At 38.9% G+C, this 24,681-nt stretch overlaps 2 protein-coding genes across 3 annotated transcripts in view; both read left to right on the top strand.

The window, feature by feature from the left end:
• LOC145480668 (uncharacterized) overlaps positions 1 to 3,480 on the top strand; it is an 11,148-nt gene extending 7,668 nt beyond the window's left edge. Inside the window, exons 11-15 of one of the 2 annotated variants that reach the window (XM_081458959.1) lie at positions 36 to 99; positions 225 to 312; positions 1,367 to 1,478; positions 2,161 to 2,221; positions 2,428 to 3,480. In XM_081458959.1, coding sequence (XP_081315085.1) covers positions 36 to 99; positions 225 to 312; positions 1,367 to 1,478; positions 2,161 to 2,221; positions 2,428 to 2,499 — 397 coding nt within the window. In that variant the 3' untranslated portion in view covers positions 2,500 to 3,480. The remainder of the gene's footprint in view (positions 1 to 35; positions 100 to 224; positions 313 to 1,366; positions 1,479 to 2,160; positions 2,222 to 2,427) is intronic. The other variant, XM_081458957.1, reaches the window with a different exon arrangement.
• A 703-nt stretch (positions 3,481 to 4,183) lies between these two features.
• LOC145480671 (putative 3',5'-cyclic phosphodiesterase pde-5) lies at positions 4,184 to 24,453 on the top strand. The gene is made up of 26 exons (XM_081458971.1): positions 4,184 to 4,937; positions 7,379 to 7,531; positions 8,383 to 8,411; positions 9,032 to 9,143; positions 9,770 to 9,819; positions 10,148 to 10,179; positions 11,255 to 11,354; positions 11,820 to 11,853; positions 12,026 to 12,085; positions 12,501 to 12,559; positions 12,817 to 12,867; positions 13,348 to 13,406; positions 13,539 to 13,590; positions 13,842 to 13,984; positions 15,265 to 15,426; positions 16,096 to 16,151; positions 16,707 to 16,765; positions 17,897 to 18,039; positions 18,902 to 18,991; positions 19,858 to 20,008; positions 20,552 to 20,707; positions 21,995 to 22,167; positions 22,930 to 23,041; positions 23,715 to 23,795; positions 24,045 to 24,133; positions 24,316 to 24,453. The coding sequence occupies exons 1-26, from the start codon at positions 4,781 to 4,783 to the stop codon at positions 24,431 to 24,433; spliced, it is 2,481 nt and encodes an 826-aa protein (XP_081315097.1). The 5' UTR covers positions 4,184 to 4,780; the 3' UTR covers positions 24,434 to 24,453.
• Positions 24,454 to 24,681: the final 228 nt, after the last annotated feature.

The raw sequence follows: 24,681 nt of genomic DNA, 5'->3' as shown, positions 1-24,681 counted from the left end.
TAACTCTTTGAAATTATGATTTTTATTTTCTCCAGGCTGATGGACAAGAATGAAGACTATAATTTTGAAAGCCTTTCTGGTACTTCAAACTTGGAAGAGGTACTTTACGATGTGGAGAACGTTTCGTTTCGGCGAACTTTAGCTCGACTCTCATTGGTTCGTATTTTATCAGAAAGAAGTTATAAACTTAATTGCTAATGTTGGATATTTTGTTTGAATTTTAGTTTCATGACTTAGCTAGCGTACAGCCGAAACCAAGTGGAAGTGCTAACAAAAATAAACAATCTAGGACATCGAGCAGCAAAAGTAAAGGTAAGCTTGCAAAATTCAGTGGTTTATAAAGCTATGAAGAAGGCTTCATTCCATGACGGCTTAATTTATGACTTATAGTCATAATTTATGACTTATAGTCCTTTGTGATACTATTTCTCTGACATCTGTGCATCAATTTGGCAGTAAGCCTCTTCCTTTTTGTCCCTATTCATGCAGTCTTCACGAGCTACATCCCACAAACAGTTACACAAGGCAATGAGTAACTCTCTCTCGTTCTTCCAATTCCTTTCCTTCTGTCCCTCCCCTTTTCTATCACCTACTTGTTGCTCTTCTACTTCGACTAGTAAGTAAATAAACTTTATTTAAACAGGGTAGCCCATTCAGCTTTGAGGCTGGTCTCCATAGGGGCCCTGTATCTAAAAGGTACACAGATTAAAAGTCTAAAATACACTAATAAAATTTAAGAACATTTACAACCAACTACAAAACTATAAATGTAAAAAAGTTTTCAAAATGTACTTTTGTTATTATAAAAGAAATTTCTTGCTCCGCGACAGATCATCTGTAGGTTTTCTTTCTTGGTAATGTTTCACGGAAGCTCATTAAAAATCGTTGCACCGCTGAAAAGAAAGGCCCGTCTCCCATTCTAACCTTTGGTAACCTTCGACTTCGCGGTCAGCCGTTGTTGTACGCTCGTTGTTGCTGGCAAAAATTTTTAATGAGCAGCTCTAGAACCTAGTCAACATTGTTTTCATGGTGGCTAAACTGGGAAACATATGTCTCGGAAGCAAAATTTGTGTCTGGGAAGCAAAATTGTTTTTCACCCGAGGGAAAAACATTTTCTGGTTTTCGAGCAGCAAAATTTGTTTCCGCAGCATATGTTTCCTGTGCGGCTAAACTGCGAAACATTTGCCTCAAAAACAGTGTTTCCAGAGCAATGTTCTCCAGTTTAGCTAGGCCTTTATAGCGCCGTACGCTTGGGTATTTTTTAAAACAGGTGGCAATCATGATGAAACACGACCTTACACTATCGCATTAATCAATTGATGTCGTGATATCTCTTGTGTTTTTGTAATTGTTCATTTGTATGTAGGTGAGAAGTCACGATCCGGAAGCCACAAGAGTGCCAGTAGGAAACCAATGAGCCCAGAAACTGATAGTCTAGACAGAAGCGGTTCCAATATGTCTCTATCTTCTAAAGAAGAGTAAGAATTTCTTTACTTCCATATCAGAATATCCATTCTCTCTACAGAGCGCCATATCAATAACTATCTGTTTGACAGTGTAAATAAGAACATAGGGCCACAGACTCCTTAGCAACCGTTGTTTGAATCCGAGTCATCATTCAGCACGTAACTTAGCGACTAGGAAACGTTTTAAAAAAGCACTCTTCCAGTATTATTTTGCTCAGTATTAATTAATTCATACCTCTTCCTCTCCTATGTTAAGTTAACTTTTTTACCCTAATTATTATTGTCAATTAAACAAGGGCATCTAATTAGCTTGCTATATTTTTGCCCTTTTCCATTTCTCCTCTCACTTGTCTACTGTATATTTATCTTTGTAATTTTAGAATGGAATAAATAAATAAAATGAAAAAAAATGAAATTTCTTCGTAGGGTAGTTGCGTGACTTGCGTCATTGTGTTTTATGACAATTCAGTGAATTGCTGTAAAGCTAAAGAGGCTTTATTTGAAGTTCGATCTCAAGCGTTGTCTCCTTTGACCCCTTAATTTACAATAAGAGGGGCAAAGGAGAAAGAGCTAGCCTGGGATTGAGGTTGGTTTTTGTTAGGTAAGGTAGTTTGGGCAAATGTAGTTTTCTACGTGTTGTAATGAATCGAACTTGCATGTTTAAAACGGATTTTATTTTTCTCTGTCTTCGTAGCTTGGTAGTCGAGCTTCCACCCCTCACTTTGAGCCAGCTCTCTTCTAATTGTACCGTCAAGGTAAGTATAACAAAAGTCTGTTGCAATCCCAGTTACAGTTGTAGCGTTGACTCTCAACGAGTTACGCTTTGAATTTCGTTGGCAACAGCGCTCCATGTAAAACTTACAGACTGGCGAAGAATTTTTCTCTACGTACTGTTTGAAACTTGTTGTGAAGCGATAAAACCTGTCTCTAACTGTATGATGTGTATTCGTTGTTTTTTTAGGAGGCTAAATGTCTGAGTACCTTTTGGGTTAATCCGATGGCAAAGCGGGATCCAAAAACCTGTGAAAGCTGAAAGAAACTCCGGAGCTGTTCTCCTCAAGCTGCAGATTCGACTGAAAAGAAAACCCAATAAAAGAAAACAACAACAAAAAATTCTCTTTGAACTGTTATGTTTCAGTATTACAACGAGGAGTGTTTAGTCGAATCGCTTCAAGGGGCGAGAGGAGCAAGATTGACCAAGGGTGCTTTCCATTATGCCCAAAATTCTTGAAATTTCGGTCAGAAGTCAAATGGAAAGGTCCGTTTTCGGTTCGGTCCGACCGGATTATTCGGAACCAGATCGATCGGACCGTTCGGACCGAAATTTGCAGTTCGATACTGACAAGGCGATTCATTGGCCTACTTCTCTTCAGTAGATTTCACTTATATAGGGAATTCGGGAAAGTAATCAAAAATGGTAAGAGCCATTCCTCTTGGTTGACCTGGTTTGATCGTAAAATGCCTTTTCATTTTTTTTTTTCCCCCGCGTAGTCCCACTAGTTCCTGACCGGTCGGTCTGGCATAATAGAGCCCTCTAAATGCTTGCGCCACGCTAAGGACCAGTCTCACTCTTCCATTTATCCTTACGCCAAACTAAAACTCGGAAAATGTAAATCTCTATCAAGGAAAAATAGCTAAGAAATAAAGTGTAAACGGTATCTCAAGGGTATTAGGGTATTTCATAGTATTAATCGACCAGACCAACCAAAATCACTTGGCTGGCAGGTGACCACAATGCTTAATATAGGCTCGATATCCAGCCCCTGTTCACGAAGCAAAGACCGGTCACGAGAGAGCGGCGGGAATCGACATTAACATAGATATAGACGTTTTTCTTGGACAAAGGTGCAATGAGGTTTACCCTATGTGAAACTGCAACCCGTGTGACAAGGCCAGGCCACAAACACCGGAAACCCTACTTGGCCTACTCTTTGCGATAAGTGTGTGTCATTTTTTTTAACGTCCCCTGCTAACCATGTAACACTGAAAATGCAGATCTGATTCTTTGATCGTGAGTGATGATTGCGAAAAGCACTTTAAACAGTCAGCTGTTCAAATGGGGAGCATTGTAAGTTTATTTTTAGGTCATTTTCCCATTTGGACTGTCTGATAAGGACCAGTTGAACATATTAACGTTTTGTCCATCTAAAAATCTGTCGATCGGCTGTCAGTTTCAGTGTCACTTTCACTGTCATTCATTTCCCATCATTTCGAAGGCAGTGCCAATGTACAATTTATCGCAAGTTTTCGCTGGAATCAGCCATTAAGTATCAATTCGCGATCAAATCGAACTCCTTCTTATGAAACATTGCTTCGGCTTTTCTCGAATTCGCTTCGCTGGAATTGAATAAAGGGATAAACCGTGTCAGCTGAGAAGTAAATTGTTGTCACACCGACGTCCCTTCAAAAGTAATTTGCCAACACACAATTACACACACAAACAAGTCACTTTTGTTAGCATTTTAATGCAAACACAATCGACAACACTCCACTATGTTCACAGCAGAGATACGACTAGTGACTGAAAAGCAAATCAACAAAGGGTGAAAAAAAAAAGACCAAGAAATTCTAAATTTAGTTCCCAAGAACGTCGGGAAACCTCTGCAGTCAGCTTTACTGAGGTCGACTTTATTTTTCGGTTTTCGCCTTTGCACAGTACATACATTATTTAGTGTGTTTGAGTTACAATGAAAGGTAATTTTACTTTAGTTGTTTTCGTCTTTTGTAGTCTACTGGGTGGGTTATTGAATTTTGCACATCTGCGTTTGCTTGGAAACTTTCCAAAATTGATTTGTTCCGTAGTACACAAAAACCTTATATAATTTCCAATTTCCGGGAACAGGGGAAACCCCAAACCCTTTACCCCACCACAAAACATCTCCATATAGTTAGACGCTGCTCTTCGCCTAGGGAATAGACAGGAGACAATGAGGCCTGGAATTCCCCTCCCCTTACTTGTTCCTCGATCCCCCATAACATTTTCTTCTTGGTAAGCTGCGCGCAATTTAACCGTTGTATCCTCCGCGTGTTCCTTCAGATACGCAAAACATAAAATTATTTTCAAAAAAACCTTAGCGGTCATTTTTGACAAATGAAATTAAAATTGAAGCATTTTCCCCTGGATAGTTTACTCCGGGATCCTCGAACCTCCCAGCGCGGACCCCGGCGCCCCGGTGCAACCTTCTAAGACCTTGCACGCTCGCGCGCGCATAACTTCACTTCCGACAGATGACGATTAACGGCGACGTAAACAGTGGCGGGCATGGCTTTGGCGCACATTTCAGGTTGGAATTTCTATTTTAATTTTATGGCAAATGTTCAATCTGGGAGAGACGATGTCTTCGCCAACAAAGCAAGTCAGTGTTCGTAGGCTTCCTCCACTTCCGAATCAAATAACGCTGCGTAATTTTAGAGAAAATGGAAACGTAAGCGATGAATCCCACACTGGCCTCAAAGGGAAATCCTCTGGTGGTAAGAATCTCTGAGAAATGTTTACAAAATGCTTAAAATGTAATAAGCTGTGAATCGTTGTTATATGGTCGTCAATATTCGCCCCGAATTCGCGTTTAGAGAATGGTGAAGTGTGTTTTGTTTGAATGATAAGCACTCTGTTTGTACTGCATGAAAGTTATTATGCGTAAGACTTGGATTCGTCAAGTTTACAAATTGTCAACTACCGCGGGCCGATCTGAAAATTTGGGTTTTAGCGTGACATTGCGAAATAGACTTTCCCCGGCGATAAAATCTCTAATGGCTGTTGCTAACGATCGCTTGAATGCTCAGGTAGCTGGTCTAATGAAAAAAATTTTAAGCGTTATTAAGCTTAACTGAATTTCGTCATGTCTTTCCCCGCTCAGAACTTGGCCAACCGTGACAGACCGTTGTCATATGTACTGAAACTCGAGCTTTGTAATAAAGACTTAAACTTTCTAAAATATTATTCGAAGCCTCCACGCTAAATTAAGCTTATAATACTCTTGGCTAGTTGTGTAGTAAACATCTATCCTTATATCTATAATTGTACGTAACCCGCGGTTGTTGAAAATGAATTTGCGTGCGGCAATTCTTTTGTGGTAGTGATACATTACTAACATTTTTTTGGGCCGATATTATTATATAAAATATTATTCGAAGCTTCCAGGCTAAAGTAAGCTTTTAATACTCTTGGCTAGTTGTGTAGTAAACATCTATCCTTATATCAATAATTGCACGTAACCCGTTGCTGAAAATGAATTTGCGTGCGGCAATTCTTTTATGGTAGTGATACGTTAATAACATTTTTTTGGGCCAATGCCTTAATTTTTTTTCTCATTTTGTAATTTTCTCTCCTTGCGATTTCATCTCAGGCAGATCTCACAGATTTAGATGCAAATTTTGCGTTCACTCAAATAAGGGACAAATTAAACAAGGAAAAACATTTTCACTGTCTATCAATTCTATTTAAGCTTAAATTAAAATTTAGACCTCAGTGAAGTTCCATGTATCACAATATTAAAGAAAAAATAGATCGCTGATGTGAAGTTTTTGATATAATTTCTGTGATTCTAGTTATTTTGAAATAATGTTAAGAGCTGTCGTCAGGTTCTAATCACGACGAGACTATTCTGAAAAGCGACAGGCATTACTTATTCATGATAAAAGCCGACCGCAGCTGAAACTGAACTTTTAAGTTTACTTCATAGATTTAAAGAATTATCGAGCGAAAAAGAAAATATAGAGAAGCCACAAAAACAGAAAGACAAAGAAAAACGTGTTTTTCTTGGTGCTTTATACCCAACGGAAATAGAATTTTCAAACAATAACGAGACTCGGTGAATTATTTCCGTGCTAAGATGAAGATGTTTACATTTAGAGGCTTTGTATCAGGGAGCTTTTTGAATGCCGTATTGGAAATACTCAGTAATGCCAGCGAGAAACTCCGAACATTTGGCGTTTTGCTGGTTTTCATTTGTCTTGAAAACGGTTTAATTAAAAATTGTACAAGTAAAAAGTCAAACATCTGCCCACGTGATTTTTTTTTTATCATTATGTTTTATTTCTTAGTGTTTTTTCAAACTGATATCTGGGACGTAATTTTTACTTCTTCTACTAACACTGTGTTAAATATATTTCATTTAATCATCATTTTTAATTTTTTTTTTTCGTAAATATTTTTTTTTGATAATTAAGAATTGCACTTTAAGCAATTAAAGTTCTGCCAAAAGCATTTTGTTTTGATATAGAAATATGTTAAATGTAATCTTACAAATTAGAAATGTAAGTGTGGTTTTGTAAGCAAATAAGTTAGGAAGAGAGTGTTTCTAACAGTAGTTGATACAATTGCTGACTATTTTTTTTACAATACATCAAAAATTAACCATATCATTGTGTGGTTACTTATAATACCTACATCCCTCCCATGGAAGGTGTGCCCCCTCCACTCACCTCCCTGGAGTAATTTCCATACAAGTGGGAATTGATAAATGTTTACAACACTTCTCATCCCTACCCTCCCCCCCATAAATTTACATTGAGACAGGTTTTTCTTCACATTCACCGAGACCATGAAAATACACCATTTCTGAGTTACCTTGTGCCTCTGTTTCAAAACGAGTCTTTGGAATTTCCTGGGGGGTGGGAGGTTCTGGATGACCCAAAAATTTAAAGAAATGTATGAAGCTTAACTGGAATTTCCAGAGGGTGGGGAGGTGTTAGAAAAAATCCCTTCCATGGGGGAGGTATGGATATTTTCTGGAACTACACAATTTTCATATGAATGGTTTCGCACAAAGACTCGTTTTAACACAGAGGCAAAAAGCCTTGTAAATGGCCTATATGCAAACCCATTTTACAGTTCAACACACACAGTTATAACACAAACTTTAATGTCAGCAACAACAACTAAATGAGAAGCTTTTTTTGTTATGTGGCAGCTCTCTCTGAGATGCGAGTCAAAGAATACCTTTCTGCCAACCCTCAAGTACTGGAGGACTTTATCATGGCAGACATCAGCCAAGAGCAGCTTGAAAGATGGCTGATCAGAAAAACGCAAGCTGTGGAACCTGTCACTGGAGATGGCAATAATGGTATCCACACATCCATCAGTACTTAAACATATGATATATTAGAAAAATGGATATGCTTGCAGCATTAGTCTTCGACTTCCTCCATATGATTATGGGATATTCGTCTTTAGAAATGTCAAATTCTTAGAAACTACCAAATCTCACCTTGTGGGTTTCATTTTTTTTTTTGGTTTGTACAGTATAATATTACAGTCATGTAAGTGCCCATTTGAAAACTTTAAATTCATCATAGTTAAGTGCAGATAGTAAAAGAAATGTGGTCTTTTGACAAAAGCCCTGAATGGTCATCAACTGACACTTCCATACCTGCTAGTGCCTGAAAATTTTATCTTCAATCACTGAAAATTTATTAATTTTATGCATTGAAATATAATTTCAAAAAATATATATGTAAATATATTTAACTATTAGATTCTGATTGTGAGATTTCATTTGAGAATTAGAGGCTGCCTACTAGTCTACTAGTGTACTAAAACAGATGGAGTTTCTACCTTGGAAGTTGTTAATGTTTTGCTCATTGAAAACCTTGTTGGATATTAGATTACCAAGGTGAATATAGGAATTCAAACACTGAAACTCAACAACTACCGCTGTTAATCAAATTGTATCACTGTATGAATTTGAGTTTTGAAGTTAATTCTCAATCAATCATGATAAATTTGCCTAAGTTCAAGAGAGTGAATTGTCACTTTCCATCATCCATGTCAATTGAATATACTCTGGAAGAGCTGCAGATTTAAGTTTACTTTAATTTCATTCACATGCATAATGTAAAAGAAGTACTGATCTTAAGTTATTAACTTATTAATGTATTTGTTCAAATTCATATTTTTTTCTTTGCTATTTTATAGGAGTAAGGCCATCACTTTCCAAATGGAAGGTAATAACAAAGATGTTTCTTGAATATTGTAGGTCACATTATTTATAGACGTACAGTCGAACTTCCAGTTGCGACCACCACCTATAAGCGACCACCTCTCCAGTTTTCCAAAATACCAAAATTTTCCAAGTCAAATCACTATATTTGGCACCTCTTGCAAACAGCCATCTCTCGTAAGCAACCACAACCACTTTTAGAGCTAAAAGTTTGAAATTTTCTTTTGTTTTTAACCTCCTGTAAGTGACCGCTTGACAGATTATAGAGCGGAAATTGGATTATAAGGTGTTGTAACATTGTCATATTCCTGGATAGCACAAAAGACGGAAATTTCTCAATGGGAAGTACTTTCTTTTTCCTTGAAATTGACTTCTCATGTGAAAAAAGCATTTAAAACATTAGTCTTTGCAGTTACCTTATGCTAATGAGACAAAATGTTGATCCAATATGGTCTAAGCTCTCGTAAGTGACCACCTAAGCTTGACATTTTGAGTGGTGGCTTATGGGAGGTTCCACTGTATTCTTCATTGTACAGTCATGAAATTTAGGCAAAATTGCACACTTAATACAACACTATCTAGAAGTTGACAAGCTGAATTTCCATTTTTTGTTGTTGTTTAAAGTTTTGTGTGCATACAGACAAGCGCAAAATGCTCCAGCAATTGACAAAGGACATCAATCAACAGCCAAAGAAAGTGAGAGTCATGTACGAGCTTGTCAAAAGTGTTGCAGCAGGTGAGTAGCAGGTTTCATCTTGTTTTATATTTTTCCTCTCTGGATAGCCTATTCCCATTCACTAGATATAATAATTCTGAAACAATCTCTGAAATACTTTGTGCCTGCAAAATATAAATTTTCAGGGAAACTCTACAGCCCATTCTGCTGTATAGCCTGCTTACATTTATAGCTGCCCCACATGACATGATAAAAAATGGTTTTCCTGTCCCACCTTACACACATTCGAGATTTAGTCATTAGATAGCCTTGTCTTGTCGGACCCTCGTTTTTCCCTTGTTTCTCCACGCTTCACGTTTAGGCGATAAATCGAACAGATGCAAGTTAACATAAATACAGTCGAACCCCTATAAAACGGCCACCCTTGGGGAAATGGACTGTGGCCGCTTAAAAGGGGTTGGCCGCTTAATAGAGGTACTGTAGAAACAATAGAAAAGCCATCATTGGGACTTCGATTGCTGGCTGCCTAATAGGGCTGGCCGTTTAATAGGTGGCCGCTTAATAGGGTTCGACTGTAGATACAAGCATGTGTTATTATTAACTTATTATTTTAAATCACTGTATTCATTTTGTTTGGTTATTTATTGATCAATTTATTTTAATTCCTACCTTTTAAAAAAAATTAGCAACACATGCCAATAGACATTCCCTTTACTTGGTGGACAAGAATGGAAGAGTAAGTATCAAGCACTGTCAATGACTGCGTTTTATATTCATGGACGTTTGTTTGTTTATTTGTATTTTTTTTTTTCATTAGTAGCAGTTAATGACTAAGTGGGTATTTAATAATGAGCATTGTAGGAACTCACTGAAATAATTTTTTTTATTTGCTTTGTTTCTCAAACGTCGGAGCCAAGCAAAGAAAACTAGCTTTCTTTCGAACTACGTGTGTGGTGAAGTGTGCTTTTTTATAACAGCACCTGCTTAGAACTCGATTCATCTTTGTACATGTAGTATTCAGTCATGTAAAGCAGTTAATCATATCTTTCTCTTGTCTTCCGTAGGACATTTACCTGTATTCTGAGAGCAAGCCAAGGTAAACAACAACAACTAGTTCAACTTGCAACAAAAAGTTCTCAAAGCGCGTGCCCGCCGGTGATATGTTGTTTTTGACACTGCTTGCAATCGGTCTTTTTCTCCTGGACCTGTGTGTTTATCCTCGTGAAAAAGAACGCAGAAAACGGGACATAGACGGGAACAATACCGACTTTCTGATTTTCAAGAGAAAAACACACTGCAAGCACTCTAGATAGAAGAAGTCCATAACAAAGGCGTATCGACATCGATTTAACATAGCGACGTTTCTCTCTATTCAAGGATGTATTCTTGTGTAAATTCTTGCTTGCTTTAAAAGATAAATCTTATCATGGCGTAGACCTCTGGATATAGCTACATTTGAACTTCGGATCATTGAATAATAGTAAACGATTTTCTTTCCCTGTTGCAGATTTCTTTTTTTCGACATACAGTGAGAAATTTTCTTTTTGAAACTGAAACGTAACTCGACTGCAGACGTCTGAAATTTGTGGCGAATTTATCTGCGATATCCTTTTTAATAAGCAAAACGCCTGCTCTATCTGAAGACCCGACCACACTAATCCGTTTTCGTATGAAAACGCATACTTTTTGAGGCGTTTTCGCTTTCCGCCTATCGTCCAAACTAAAACGACTGAAAACGCTTTCAAAACGGTTTCAAAAGTGGAGCGTTTTGAAAACGTTCCGTTTCTAGTGTGGACAGGTGAGGCTTTCGAAAACGGTGCTGAAAAAAGCGTCATATACCGTCGTTTCCATCAGCGTTTTCGGTCATTTTAATGTGGACGATAGGCGAAAACGCATCAAAAAGTATGCGTTTTCATTCGAAGACGGATTAGTGTGGACAGGTGAAACAAAACGAAAACGCTAGTGCATAGTGTGGTCGGAAATATTTTGCTTCGTTTTCGTTGAGACGAAAACGGATACTTTTAAAAACGCATTAGTGTAGTCGGGACCTGAGCCAAGCTAGACATGTACAACTGAAATGGGGATTACATGTCGCAGTTCTTCAAAATTGAGTTAAACGAGTGAAGGAAGTAAAGATATTAGCTAGGTTTTTGTGTATTGTTTGGTCGCAGATCCCGATCTCTGTGCCGGCAAACCATCGGATATGGAGGTACCGTAGCAGCTTATGTCGCAGAAACAGGAGAGAGACTCTTCGTCAAGGATATTCTCGGGGTAATGCGATATTTTATGTCAATATCCACTCTTGCTGTGAACCTTTTTTAGTTGTAACTCGATAAATTTTGTGTACAAGACTTACGTTTTGGTCAGGGAGCCCCATTTTTACTGTGCTGTGTCCCGTCGTCGTTTTCTGATAGACTGAAAACAAAAACCTCCAATTTAATTCCTGGTTCATATCTTATATACAGGATATCTTACTTACAAAGAAATTCGTATTTTTAGAGCGAAAAAGAAGAAAGAAAAAAGAAGAAAAAGTCGGCCTTAGTCGCGATTTCCTGCAAAGTGTGTCTACTGCGTATATGTAACTTGTGTACATAACCTAAATAGCAACATACAAGAAAAGAAACACTGAAGATAAGGATTTCACTTGTAATTGAGTGAGCTGGTCATCAGTGTCCTTTTATTGACACGTTGTATGATTGCACGACTCTGTTAGCTAAGCATTATTTCCCTCTGCAGGATGAAAGATTTCCTAAAGGGATCGGTATTGAAGGTAAGTGAACCCGGTGGGCGCGAAAAATAAGCCCCGCTCGCCTGTTTTCGTTTGCACCCTATTATCAGGTCCCAATCATATCGGGAGCCTATGCACAGTCAGGCACATACTCATCCTCCTTTTGTTAATTAAACGGTTCACGTTTGTTTCGCTTTCACTTGTTGTGTTTCAGACAGCACAGCTCAGTCAGTGTTATGTCAGCCCATTGTGCAAGCAGATGGCTCTATAGTTGGTAAGTAGACGCTGTGCTTAATCATTCATTGCTTATTCCACCAGAAGTAGTGACAAAATTTAGTTGTGGTTTATGTTTCATGGAAGTGGCGAGTTCCCGAAAGCAATGGTCTCAAACCTTTCTATACATTTGTAAGTGAATATTTCGTCCAACCTTTCTCGTGCAACTGTTTTGTTTAAGAACATTTTACTTACTGAAAAACTCGACCTAAACCATGTTGAAAGAAAATCATCATGGTCATTGCTATTTGACTTGACTTTCTTGTGTCGCAGTGTCTTTGTCAGTAATACCTTTTGTTCAAATACCGTTCACGTTACTCCTGCTTCCTTTTTTGTAAAAATGTAAGCACAGGTATGGAGTTTTTGTGCACTCACTCTAGTCTTGTCTAAATATTTTCAATGTGATTGTTTCACAGGTATTGTCGAGTTGGTTAAAAAGCTTGGTAATTCGTCATTTGAACGAGAAGACGAGGAGGTGAATTTGGTTGGTTTATTTAAGGCTTCTTGCCCAAAAGAAGGAATTCCACCTTGTTATTCCGCATCACCCAAAATAACACCTGGAGAAAATTCGTTTCAATTTGTGAGCTGTGCGGATTCGTGTTTGTGTTTCTTATGATTAGTTGCGTGGCAGTGTAAGTACTAGTTTCCATGCCTCTGTCTATGGTCAACGTTGCGCGGCCTTTTTCAGTGTCATTCACTTGCCTAATGTTATTTTCTTTCTACACGTTGTAGATTGTCAATAGTTATCTTGCCTGGGGCAGTATTGCTATCCACCATGCTGAGGTGAGTGATAAACGAAATTAACCAAACCCTTGCATGGTGAAATTATAGAAAAAGGAAGATGAAAGATGAAATAACTTATAGGTTGTCTTTCGTACAACCATCGATTTTCTTACCTCTTTCGTTGGCCTCTGTGTCAGACATTAACTGAATATCTTGCTCTCTTTGGTCAGTTCATCTTTTTTGTCCGCTTTATGAACATTTACCCAAGATTGAACTGTAGACAAAACGAGGAAACGATTTCCAGCTAACAGAGAACAGTTTTCATTGGTTCTTTTGTCCAAAATTAGGAGTCTACAATTAAACTCACTCCTGATTTTGCACAAAAGAATTAATGAAAACTGTTCTCTATTAGGTGGAAAACGTTTCCCCGTTTTGTCTGAAACTGGACAGCTCCGGTGAAAACAATGTGTGAGCGCGCTATCAAAGTTTAGACCGCTCTGAAAAATGTGCCTTACTATACGTTTTTTTCATCGCGTTTAGATTTCGAAACAAATGCAAAAGCAGAAGGACCTTAACAGTTTCTTGCTGAATGTTGTCAGGTGAGTTGGAACGAAATAGGTAACGTCTGCATACGAGCCAAGTGGTTGAAAACAATCTGTTTGGCTTGATTTGTTAGTTCTTTACAGAGCGAATAGCTAAGCAAAGCTCTTGTTTTGTGTTGCCTTTCTCAGATCTATTTTTGATGAAGTCAGTACGATGGATGTTGTTATCGAAAAAATAATGGTAGGTAGTTCAGGTTTTTCATATACAGTGTGCTCTTCCAACTGCTCCAACCGACCTTCCTAGACCTGTCAGTTTACTGGTTCAACACCAAGGCGGTGTTTTGTATTCCAAGTCGTCACGAAAGAAGAAGTGCAGGAAGTGAGTAACTGCGCAAAACATCTACAGAGAGGAGTTTCCTTCTCCCCTTCCCGACATCAGCACTCAAACCTTATCCGCGTCTTTTGCTTAAAATATTCTTGTTTCTACTTTAGGCTTTCGCCAAAAGGCTAGTTAATGCAGATCGATGCGCACTGTTTATGGTGGACTCGAAATCAGATGAGTTATACGCGAATCTGTTTGACGAAGGAGACGAAGATGGATCCGGATTCAAATTTAGGAACGGAGCGGAAATAAGGTGAACAAATAGATATCGCTATGAAGACTTTGTTCTGTAAACCTTGTAAGGAACTGTCCGTAGTTCATTTGGCTAGACTGCTAGCAGTCTCTCTTCTGGTCGAAGATCCGCGAGGGACGAACGTAAATCGGCCAATAGAATAGAGTTATCAATGGAATTACTCCGTCGCCACAGTTCCGGGCTTCAGAAATGCTGTTTGAAACCAGTGCAGTCTCTCTTTTCGCTCGTCTTCCGACGCCCGCGCTACTCGCGGCTCGCGGCTTCACCGCTCGTCTCCATTCATTTGCATTTTTACCCGCGGATTTCTGAGCAAAAGAGATTCTGCTTGCAGTCTACATTTGTCCATGATACTGTAAGCTTACTAACAGGGTCACGACCACAAAACTACTGGAAACTGCCTGAGGAGCGGCGAACCATATATACATATATATAACAGCATATTAGGATCAGGTTTGTTTTTCGCTAAAGCATTTCAAATAATGCTAAATCCCAGCTTATATTGCGTCAAATTTTTATTTAAGGTGATTCCTTAGTATTGCATCGCGCATCCCTACTGCGCACGATTTTTGGGTCATTGGCGCGCGCACATGAGCGCGTGCGCGTACAAAACTAAAGAGATTTCCCTCAAACTAAGCTCGATAGCGAGATAAATGCTCCTTTTCTCTTAAACGAGCACGGTGACCCCCACTTTTTATTTCATAATTTCAATGAGAATGATATCCTCAATAACTGAGAAAAAAAATTACCAGATCAAATCAAATAAATACTACAGAGGGAGACATAAAGGACCCAACAGCACATGTCCAAATTATGTTTCCTTTAAAGAATTAAAAAATGCAGGGTATTTGAAGACATTTTTTCTGGGACGTAGATGAATAAACAATCAAGGAAGTCAAACTCTGTGTGATATAACACGCTGCATTGAAAAATAATCGAGCTTATTTGTTGCGCACGTAGATTTCGAAAAGTCACCTAAACAAGTGTATTTGTCAGCATTGTGGCGTGAAAACAAGCACGGTGACCCCCTCTTTTTACTACGATTTTAATATCTCCTTGTCCTGTAACAACAGCATACCAAGTTTCATTGGAAATCTATGGCGGGTTCTTTTACTAGGGAATCACCTTAAGGACGAGAGCTTTACGTCAAAATAAAATGAAAAATTATCGCATATCGTCTTTGAGTGTTTTTTATTTAGAGTTCCGAGAGGTGTTTAATTTTCCAAATGCTCAGTTTGAACAACTTTTGAAATGTGCACTCTTGTATTTGTCTTTTCTTCAAGATTTCCGATTGAGAAAGGTATTGCGGGCTACGTCGCGAGTACATCGGAAGTTCTGAACATCAGTGATCCGTACCGTGATGCGAGATTCAACCGAGAAGTAGATATGAAGACCGGCTACATAACAAAGTCCATATTGTGTGTTCCTGTAAAGTGTAAAGGAAGGTAGAAACGTTAGCTAATTTTCATGGGTGTTTTAAAACTCAATAAGCGATAGGAGAATCTTTGTTTACAATAGCGATACAGTTTCTAATGGAGCTATAAAAACGTTAGTTCTGAATATTGAAAGGGCAAAGCACGATTAACTGGGAATTTGAGCCCGATGTATTTATTTAAATACTTTTTGTGGGGTTTAAAAACTCAAAATTTTGCAAAGAAAATATGCGTATGAGCTCATTAGCGCTTTTGCCACTCGAAAATTTTGCATTTTTTGCAAGCATATTTCTCCTCGAATATTACACCCAAAGAGCCAAACATTTCATCAATTACTACGTTTCACAGACTCTTTAAATGTTAGAGGGACTGTCACTGCTGAGTTTAGTCTATGTATGAAACGTAATGTTAGCGAAAAAATTACTTCTATGTATATAATTGTCAAGACCTATAGCTTTGTTACAAGCAAATAGCAAGCGAGATAAAGTTGTGTAAGCCTGACCCATATCGTAATCCGTTTTAATCTTCTTCAATTTCTGTCCATCCGTACCTTCTTTTGTATTTGTTGCGTTATTGAAATGTTCCTTCACTGTTTTAAGGGTAATCTAATTTATATTTCACTCAATTTGGCACTCTTTTTCGTATGTCAAACACAGGTCTTTTAATCTTTCTGTCTTGTAGTGTGATTGGTGTCGTACAGATGGTTAACAGCAGGAGAGGGTTCTTCTCAAACGAAGGTAAATTGTTTCATCACAGTTCACTGCAAATTTCGGTGCGCACTCAGCGTAAGAAAATAAAACTTATAAATTCTGACAAAAATAAAAAACACCCTTCCTGAAACAAAATGGTTTTTCCTAATACACTTTGTTTTAAATGTTCGGTGAATTGTTTCAAGAAAGTGCATAACGCAAACTAAGCACTGTTTTGACCGACATTTCGAGTAAGAGAAGTTTTCAAGTCTCTCCGTAAAAACCCGGTGAAGGAGATTTATTTTCTTGAAACGTCCAAACATAGTTTACTAGAGAAGTAACCGTTTTTCCCTTTATGGACATATCTAGACTTTCTAAAAGTATTTTCCAATAATTCCCTTCGCTCACGCTCGCCACTTCGTCTCTCAAAGATTTCCCTCTCGTTTCGCTCGACGGAGAGGGATAAGCGAAGGGTTAGCAAAAGTGACTTTGGCAAGTCTAGGACATATCACTTTCAACCCAGCGCTTGTCAAACATGCCTTTTCTTTCATTCATGTTATTGTCATTTCATTTCTTATGTTGTTGTTTTGCATTGTCCTTTAGATGCAAGTTCATTTGAGTTATTTGCTGGTTACTGTGGTCTGGCTCTTCACTACAGCCAGGTATGTATGTAAAATAACCGGATTCCAGATAACACTTTAGTAAGAGTGCTTTCACATGACGTCACGGCAGCCATATTGGTGTCCCAAAACAATGACACGGCGGCCATGTTAGTGTACCAAACCAATCCTGTGGGAGTTGAAATCTTTTCAAAATTAGCACTTTTGTTTGTTCCTATAACTTTGCATGGCTACTGGCCACGTGAGTGAAAATGCCCTATACACATGTGCAGTCACGGAAGCAGTAATAAGTGAGACAAAGTCAATGAAGCTGTATCAGTTTAAATATTTCTCATGGCAAACTGACGAGTGTTTTGATATGGGAAATGAAACTTAGCCAGAGGAAAAAACAGCAACCTCTCTTCAACGACATATTGAGTGTCAGGCTGGGTTCGGGAGAGACTGCTGAGAATACGTGATGAGTATGGAAGCGTTTAGCTTGACCCTTGGTCGCTTTCCTGGAAACCTAAGAAAAGGAAATAGGCATTGTTTGCGTATTTGTCTGTCTGTCTGTCAGTCTGGCTGTCCGTCTGTCTGTCTATCAGTCTGTCTTTCTGTCTGTCTGTCAGTTTGTCTGTCTGTTTGTTTGTTTGCTTTGTCTTTGCTAGGCTAGTAAAAATATCTAAAAATACCACATGACGAAATGGCAAACGCTATGGCAAATACTCTGTTGAATATCTCGGGCCATTCTTAAGGTCAAAAATTACCGAAAATTAAAGAGATTGGCCTAGTTTACCTGTTTTTATAAAAAAAAAAGAAAAAAAATAAGAAAAATGAACCTTGCTGTAATCTTTGTAGCCAATAGAATTATTTTAATTTTTACAATTTTATCTTGCACATAAGCTAACATAGGATCTCTCATACTCATTAAGATTTTATCATTTTCCTGTAAATATTCAAATTTTGTAAGTACCCTATGTCAATTATAGTAGTGTTGCTATTTTACTAGTGTCCCAATTAGTCAATCCAGGTTAAACACAGAGACACTTAAATAAAGGATTTACTTACTTACTTATCAGGATGATGTACTCTAGCAAACATTTTCGGTCCTTGACCTATTGCTAACTTCTCCAAAGTGTGATAGCAAGTTCAGTACTCCGCCTTGTAAGGAGATTTTATCTGTTGTGTTGTCAGATGTACGGTCAGCTGTTTAAAGCTCAACAGAAGCATCAGGTGGCTTTGGAAGTGTTGACGTACCACTGTTGTGTGACGGAGAAGGAGACTCGACAGTGCCTTGACGCAGCTTCTGCCTGTACCCTACCTAATGATTTTTATAGGTATGTTTATAAAGAGTCTATAATCGCTACACATGGCAGAAGAGATAAAGCTTGTATCCCCACCATCGTTTTGCTTTAGACAGAATTAACCAAGAGAACAAAACTTTTTTTTATTTTCTTAGTCTTAAGAGGAACATTAATTTTATCTTTAGTTTCATTTCACTGTCTGCTTTTTCCTGATTCCACCGCAGTCGTCTTTTTAAAGGTCCATTGAATGGACGACAGTCGAGGGAGTCTCAGTGAAACTCCTCGGAGACACGGAGTCCGTTTCTCAGTACCCCGTCTTCACTACGCGTTGAAATTTAAAGACGCCGGCGTTTTTACTCGGAAAATGCATCAAATGTTTTCCGTCCACACTATACGCCGGAGAAAATTGAAAACGCAACAATGACCGGTAGTTTTGGATTTATGTTTGAAGAAAGCTCGGTCAAGGAAATCACATGATTATCGCCACGTCGTCGTTTTTAAAAAGCTTCGTTTTTAAAATGTTTTCCGTTCACACGAAAACGAAACCAGGCGTTTTCAAAATATTTTCTGTCTACACTAAAACGCAAAGCCGGCGTTTTCAAATTCCTCAGGTTTGAAGAGCGTTTTCGTAAAGCTCCGTTTTTTTAGTGTGGACGGTAGGCCTAAACATAGAAATAGAGCTGCGTTTTCAAATTTCTCAAGCGTAGTGTGGACGGGGCCCTCAATTTTGAGTTGTACGTACTGCACTGCGCTGCAAGCTCTTTCATTTACGTCGCTCGCGTACGCTTTGTTTACGTCAAATAACTCTTTCGCTGGCGTAGCCTAGGAGAAAAAAAATCGGGCCATCCTCTATTAGAAATTCCTGAGTTCTTTGTACGTTTTTATTCTGTTTCAGCTATGAATTTAACGTCTATCAAAGCGATGACGATTTGACTAACTATTTTATCCTAATGACCAAGGAGTTTTTTCAGGAGTGCAACATTAGGTGAGTAATGAATTGTAGTTCGACAACCAGGGCAAGAGTGTTGCCAGTGACTGCTGGAAAAGTCTCTTCTCTGACATCTCAAAATCTGCAATTTGGAAAGCGCATTTTGCGTCAGATATTTGAAGTGCATTCCTTTCTGGATGGAAGATTGTTGCAAAAATTACATCTTCAAAATGCTCATGAAGTGATTCAATTGGGCTAGGACAGAATTTCGAGTTTTGTGGTACTTCCGTCTTTAGCGATTTCGTATGTTACTATACAAACTATAAGTTTGAAGTCACTGTTTTCGAGACCCTAAGCAAGTAAAAAATGCTTTCAAGGAAGACATAACGAGCAGACAAACGTTAGTTTGAGGCTTCAACATGAAGCAAGAGAGGATAAAGGGTGAGGGAGTTGATCCCCCTATAGACCTCATTCCTAAGCTAATCCTTCTTGGGTTATTTTTGGATCTGCTGGTTTCGCAAATCCCAGGGAGTTTAGAAATAGCCAATTCTGAAACGCAGATTTTGCTCACGTGGTCAGCCCCAATTCTCATCCTCCACGAAACCATATACTCCACGCGTGTGGTCACGTTATCCGTAGAAAAACCTGTTACCATGTTTAAAAATATCATGGGTGGGAATGCCTTGAAAACAACTTTCTTGTCCTTCAACTTTCCCTGTTTGAAGGGATTGATTAATTGTGTAAACAGTTAAAGCAGATCTCAGTATATCGTGACATCACTTTGTTCATTGTTATTTTTAGACGAGCCAAATAAGACGACGAAACTTCAAAAGCTTGCATATGTTGGTTGGCGTTTCTTTTTAAACCGGACATCATCCTAATTGTCTGGAGCTAATGCATCTTTGATATTTCTTTCTTCCTAGACTTGATATGGACACTCTTACTCGCTTCACTTTGTCTGTGCGAAAGGGTTACCGTCCTGTGTCATATCATAACTGGGGGCATGCGTTCGCTGTGGCACACAGCATGTGTGTAATCATGAAAATGGCGTCCGACATCTTTACCTGGGAAGAGGTACATGTACCCTTAACCTAGTATTTGTTTGTAGGTTTTATTTGTTTATTTGTGTGCTTGTTTGATAAGGAAACTTCTTGTTCAATATTCCCCTCAGCCCATCATTGGAAATACTATACAGTGTTACCATTATTATTATTTTAATACTAGTATTACAGTGTTATTATTACTTTTTAAAATATGCAATTCAATAAGCCATAATTACCTAGTTGTTTATTACATCTTTTTCAAAACGAGTCCTGGTGCACAACCTTTCATATGGAGATATGTTTGATATGTAAGACAATCAACGTGCAAGAAAAACTCATTTCAATATGAAAGGTTGTCCACCAAGGCTCGTTTTGAAACGGAGGTAACAGCAACTCGGAAATGGCTTATTAGATTTCGCCAAGTGCGGGAAAATGCACGAGTCGTGGTTGGTAGTTTGCATCCTATTGGCAATCAGAGAACGTACTATAGAGCCAAGCAAAACTGGCTAACTTAGGACACTTAGTTGGAAAACTCAAGCTTAGTTTCAACGCTTTTCTGTTTTCGTGTTGTCAGAAAATTGCGCTGTACCTTTCGGGGATTATTCACGATATCGATCATCGTGGCTACAACAATGCGTTTATGATCAAGAACAAGTCGCCGCTGAGTCATCTGTATTCTACATCAACTATGGAGTGGCATCATTTCAAGCAAGGAGTGTTCATCTTAGAGGTGTGTACCATCGTTTTTTGGATTCCTAACGCGAGAAGTGTGAGTGGGAAGCGCGGTGGCCTCATTCTCTATTTTCCAATTGCCCATAATTCACTCTGTTTGCACCCCAAATTTTGCATAAACTATTGTTGTGAAATGCTCTTGGGAATATGCAGACCTCCCAAGAGTATTTCACAACAATAGTTTATGCAAAATTTAGGGGGCAAACAGAGTGAATTATGGGCAATTGGAAAATAGAGAATGGTTAGTGCGCTCGTCTACGGATCGAGCGGTCCGAGTTCGAGCCCTGGCTAGGGACATCGTGTTGTGTCCTTGAGCAAGATGCTTTACTCACAGTGCCTCTCTCCACCCAGGTGTATAAATGGGTACCGGCCAAATTAATGCTGGGGGTAGTCTTGCGATGGACTAGCGTCCCATCCAGGGGGCGTAGAAATACTTCTAGTCGCTTCATGCTGCGGAAACCGAGATAAGTTCCGGCCTGATGGGCCACTTGGCTCGTGTGCAGACATGTACCAACTTGAGAAGTGATGTAGCTGATTTTGAAAAAGAGCGGTAGTTTATGCCGAGATTATCTGCGCGAGCGTTTATGCAATTGTTCTGGGAACTCAGCTATTACAAATGGCGAAACGGAACACCGAGAGAAACACAGAATGCGCTGTTGATTTCAGGGTTAATAGCAAGTCGAGAGAAGATATCTTTTCGTCTGCTAATAATTAAATAAGCCTGAAATCAACTTCGCGTTTGGTTTACTCTCAGCATTACGTTAGGTCTTTCCACCATACTTGTTTATTTTGTGCCCTAAACAATCAGCGCTCCGGAGGATATTCTTTTCGTAGACAATCACTCTATGTTACTTTTTTTTCTACGGGAATACTCGTTCATGGCTCGTGGACCCTCGTGTTTCTACTGGGTTTCTCTTTCTTCCATATTTCCCCTCGAGATTCTATAACTCGATTTATTATTATGACTGAGAAAATTACTTCATTGCGATTGGCTGAGAGCAGGCCAATTTATCGTTAATTCTTAATTACTTTCTCAGTCATAAAATAAATGAGTAATCGCATAAAGGATCGATCAGTTAAGGATTTACACTACTCGTGATATTTGAAAATTATTTCAAATTGCATCAGCCTAAAAGCTCGTGCAACTTTGAGAGAATTTTCAAATATCAGTCGTAGTGTAAACCCTTAATTGCACTCGCATTCATACGATTACCTATACAGATAAAAGTTTTTTCTCGATTGCCATTAAGTTTCATTTTGTCACTCTTTTTCCTCTCTCTGGTAGACGGACGGTCACAATGTTTTAAGCAGTCTTTCGGCGAAGCAATACAAGCATGTACTGGAACTTCTGGAAGACGCCATCCTAGCTACGGATTTAATGTTGTTCTTCGACAACAGAGCTAAGCTCGACGATATTATCAAGAACAACAAATTCAGTTGGAATGCACCAGATCACAGGTACTACTGTAATGTAAATCGCTAATAAAATGAGCGAAGCTAGGATCCAGCTGAACCGCCTTTTCTTTGGCGAGGGCTGCAAATATCCAGTGATGTCCTAAGTGGGATAAATTTCAGTTCGTTTGTTCGTTGTCATTGCAAACTGAACATAAACTGAACATTAATTAGTTGATATTTAGCGTTGCCGAGGAGTTGAACATGGCGTTGTTATTATAATAAATTCGATAAGTGACCAGAATATAGGACTTTTAGTCAACCCGGAGATGCGTTAGCCTGATGGTTAGCGCGGTGCGCTCTGGATCGTGCAGCCCGGGTTCGAGCCTTAGCCCGAGTAATCGCCTTGTGTTCTTGGGCAAGACATTGTACTCTCATAATGCCTTTTTTCACCCAGGTGTATAATTGGGTACCGGCGAACTGAGTTAAGGCCGCGATGGACATCCAAGGGGAGAAGAAATACTCCCAGCTCTAGTTGTATGAGCCGCTGGCCTGACCCAGACTACCTTTCGTACCCTATCTCTTGGCCACGCTCAAACATTCCCACCCCTCACTCGTCCCCCCCTGTGTAGAGGCCTCACTCTACCGGGTCGGTAGGCAGGTACTTTTATTTAACACGGTAAACTTCCGTATGCACTCCGTTCGTTGTACATCTCTTCACTACCCCCTTCATATATTCTACATCTATGTATACTCCATTTGTTTCGTAAAACAGTGCTTGTGCACCATGGTTACAATTCATGACGCTAACATGAAGCCTCCTTCCAGGAAACTTGTTCGTCGCCTATTAATGACCGCGTGTGACTTAAACACGTCTGCCAAGCCATGGTACATTCACGTCAAATCAGTCAAGAAGGTGTTTGAAGAATTTTATCTGCAAGTATGTATCTTTGCATCCTCTGTAGATTTTTGTCTTTATTAATTTAAGACTTTAAGTAGATTTTTGTCTTTCCTAGGTAAAAGGGCGTAATTTTTTTTTCTTTTATCTCTATTTCCTATCTCCGGTTCTGCGAAAACAAGGCTTCGTCTAGCCTCTTACGCAGACGCTCTTTAGGCTCGTCACGCAATCTCCCTGGGAGGAAGACTGCGTGACGAGCATCTGCCTTGAGGCTAGGCTTCGTCCCTTTTTTAAGAATCATTCACCCACTTAACCATCGTCGGTTATTCAGCGAGGCAAAAGTTAAGATCATTAGGCTGTATTCATTCCCGGTATTGGACTGGAACTAGCTTGCAAGTGAGGCTAATGCAGGGAGTGCTTTCAAATGCAAATGACATTTATCTCCTTTTAATGATATTCTCCCGCATGAACCTCCACTGTAGGCTCGTTCCAGTCCAGTACCGAGAATACGAATATGGTCCGTTACTTTTTCTCTTCTCAGTAAGTGAATAACCCAAAAAAGAGTAGAACGCTGTTATACGAATTGCAAAACAATAAGAGAGGTCCGCACATTTTCAATCTTCTAAGACTCAGTTAGTCGTTTCAAAACTAGTGCTATGTTTTTTGTTTGATTCCTTCGGCCTGTTTGCGATTGATTTTCGTTTGTGCCTAATAGGGAGACGAAGAGAAGCAGATGGGTTTGTCGCCAGTACCGATGATGGATCGAGCCAGAAAACACGAGCTTCCTCAAAACCAGGTTGGCCTATGAGTAGCGCGAGAAAGAAAATATCTGAATCTGTTTTGTTAAAATGTTAAAAATTAAAATGAAATTGAATTACTCAATTGTTTAGCCAGTTGCAAACCGATCGAGCAAGGCTGGAGGCCACTGTCATGGTAGCCTTCTTTGTCGTTTAATGGAACAGCAGATGTAAAAAAAGAAACTTTCTAGCTAGAGCGCTAGTTTGCGTTTATTCTTATTTATTTTGGATGGTTCTTCCTTTCAAAGATCTCCTTTCTCAAAGGAATTGTTAAACCCTGTTACTCAGCGCTGATCAGTGTTCTTCCGAAGTTGGAGTCAATAATGCCAATTATTGAGTAAGTTGACAGTTCATTAAATAGTAAACTATTGACAATCATGCTGTTGTTGTTGTTGTTGTTGTTGTTGTTGTTTATTAACAGTTTTCCTCTTCCGATACCATTTATCAGACATTAAGTTCTTTATTCTCCATTAGGTAAGTTTTTTTTTTGTTTCTTTTGTGTTTTCATCCGTTATATAGTTTGAATGTAACATCATGGGAGCGTCGCATCCTAGAAACACAGAAAGCTGGCTCCGGAGCACTTCAAGTACCTGGCGCATCAGACATGAAGGAGTCCCTGTCATTTTTCGATTATTGAATATCTTGTATAAATTAACTTTTTAATGAAACGAGAAATAAGTTACCAATGAATTTTGAATATATTCTTATCGAGAATTTCTGAATCAGTTAATTTTTGCTTGAGTCTCGAGTCTAGAAACGTTAACCTTTTGAAGAGGTTTTTGTGGAAAAAGAATTTTCTTCGAATATATATTATATCTTTGCTCGAATCGTGCCAAATGCACTCACAGCTCAAACAATTTTCATAGTCTTTCTTTGCTGCTGAAA

Source organism: Orbicella franksi, chromosome 3 (genome assembly GCF_964199315.1).
Source record: "Orbicella franksi chromosome 3, jaOrbFran1.1, whole genome shotgun sequence".
In the NCBI taxonomy this organism is placed as follows: domain Eukaryota; kingdom Metazoa; phylum Cnidaria; class Anthozoa; order Scleractinia; family Merulinidae; genus Orbicella; species Orbicella franksi.
The sequence above is the reverse complement of the archived record's forward strand: the minus strand, read 5'-3'. Positions and strand labels throughout refer to the sequence as shown.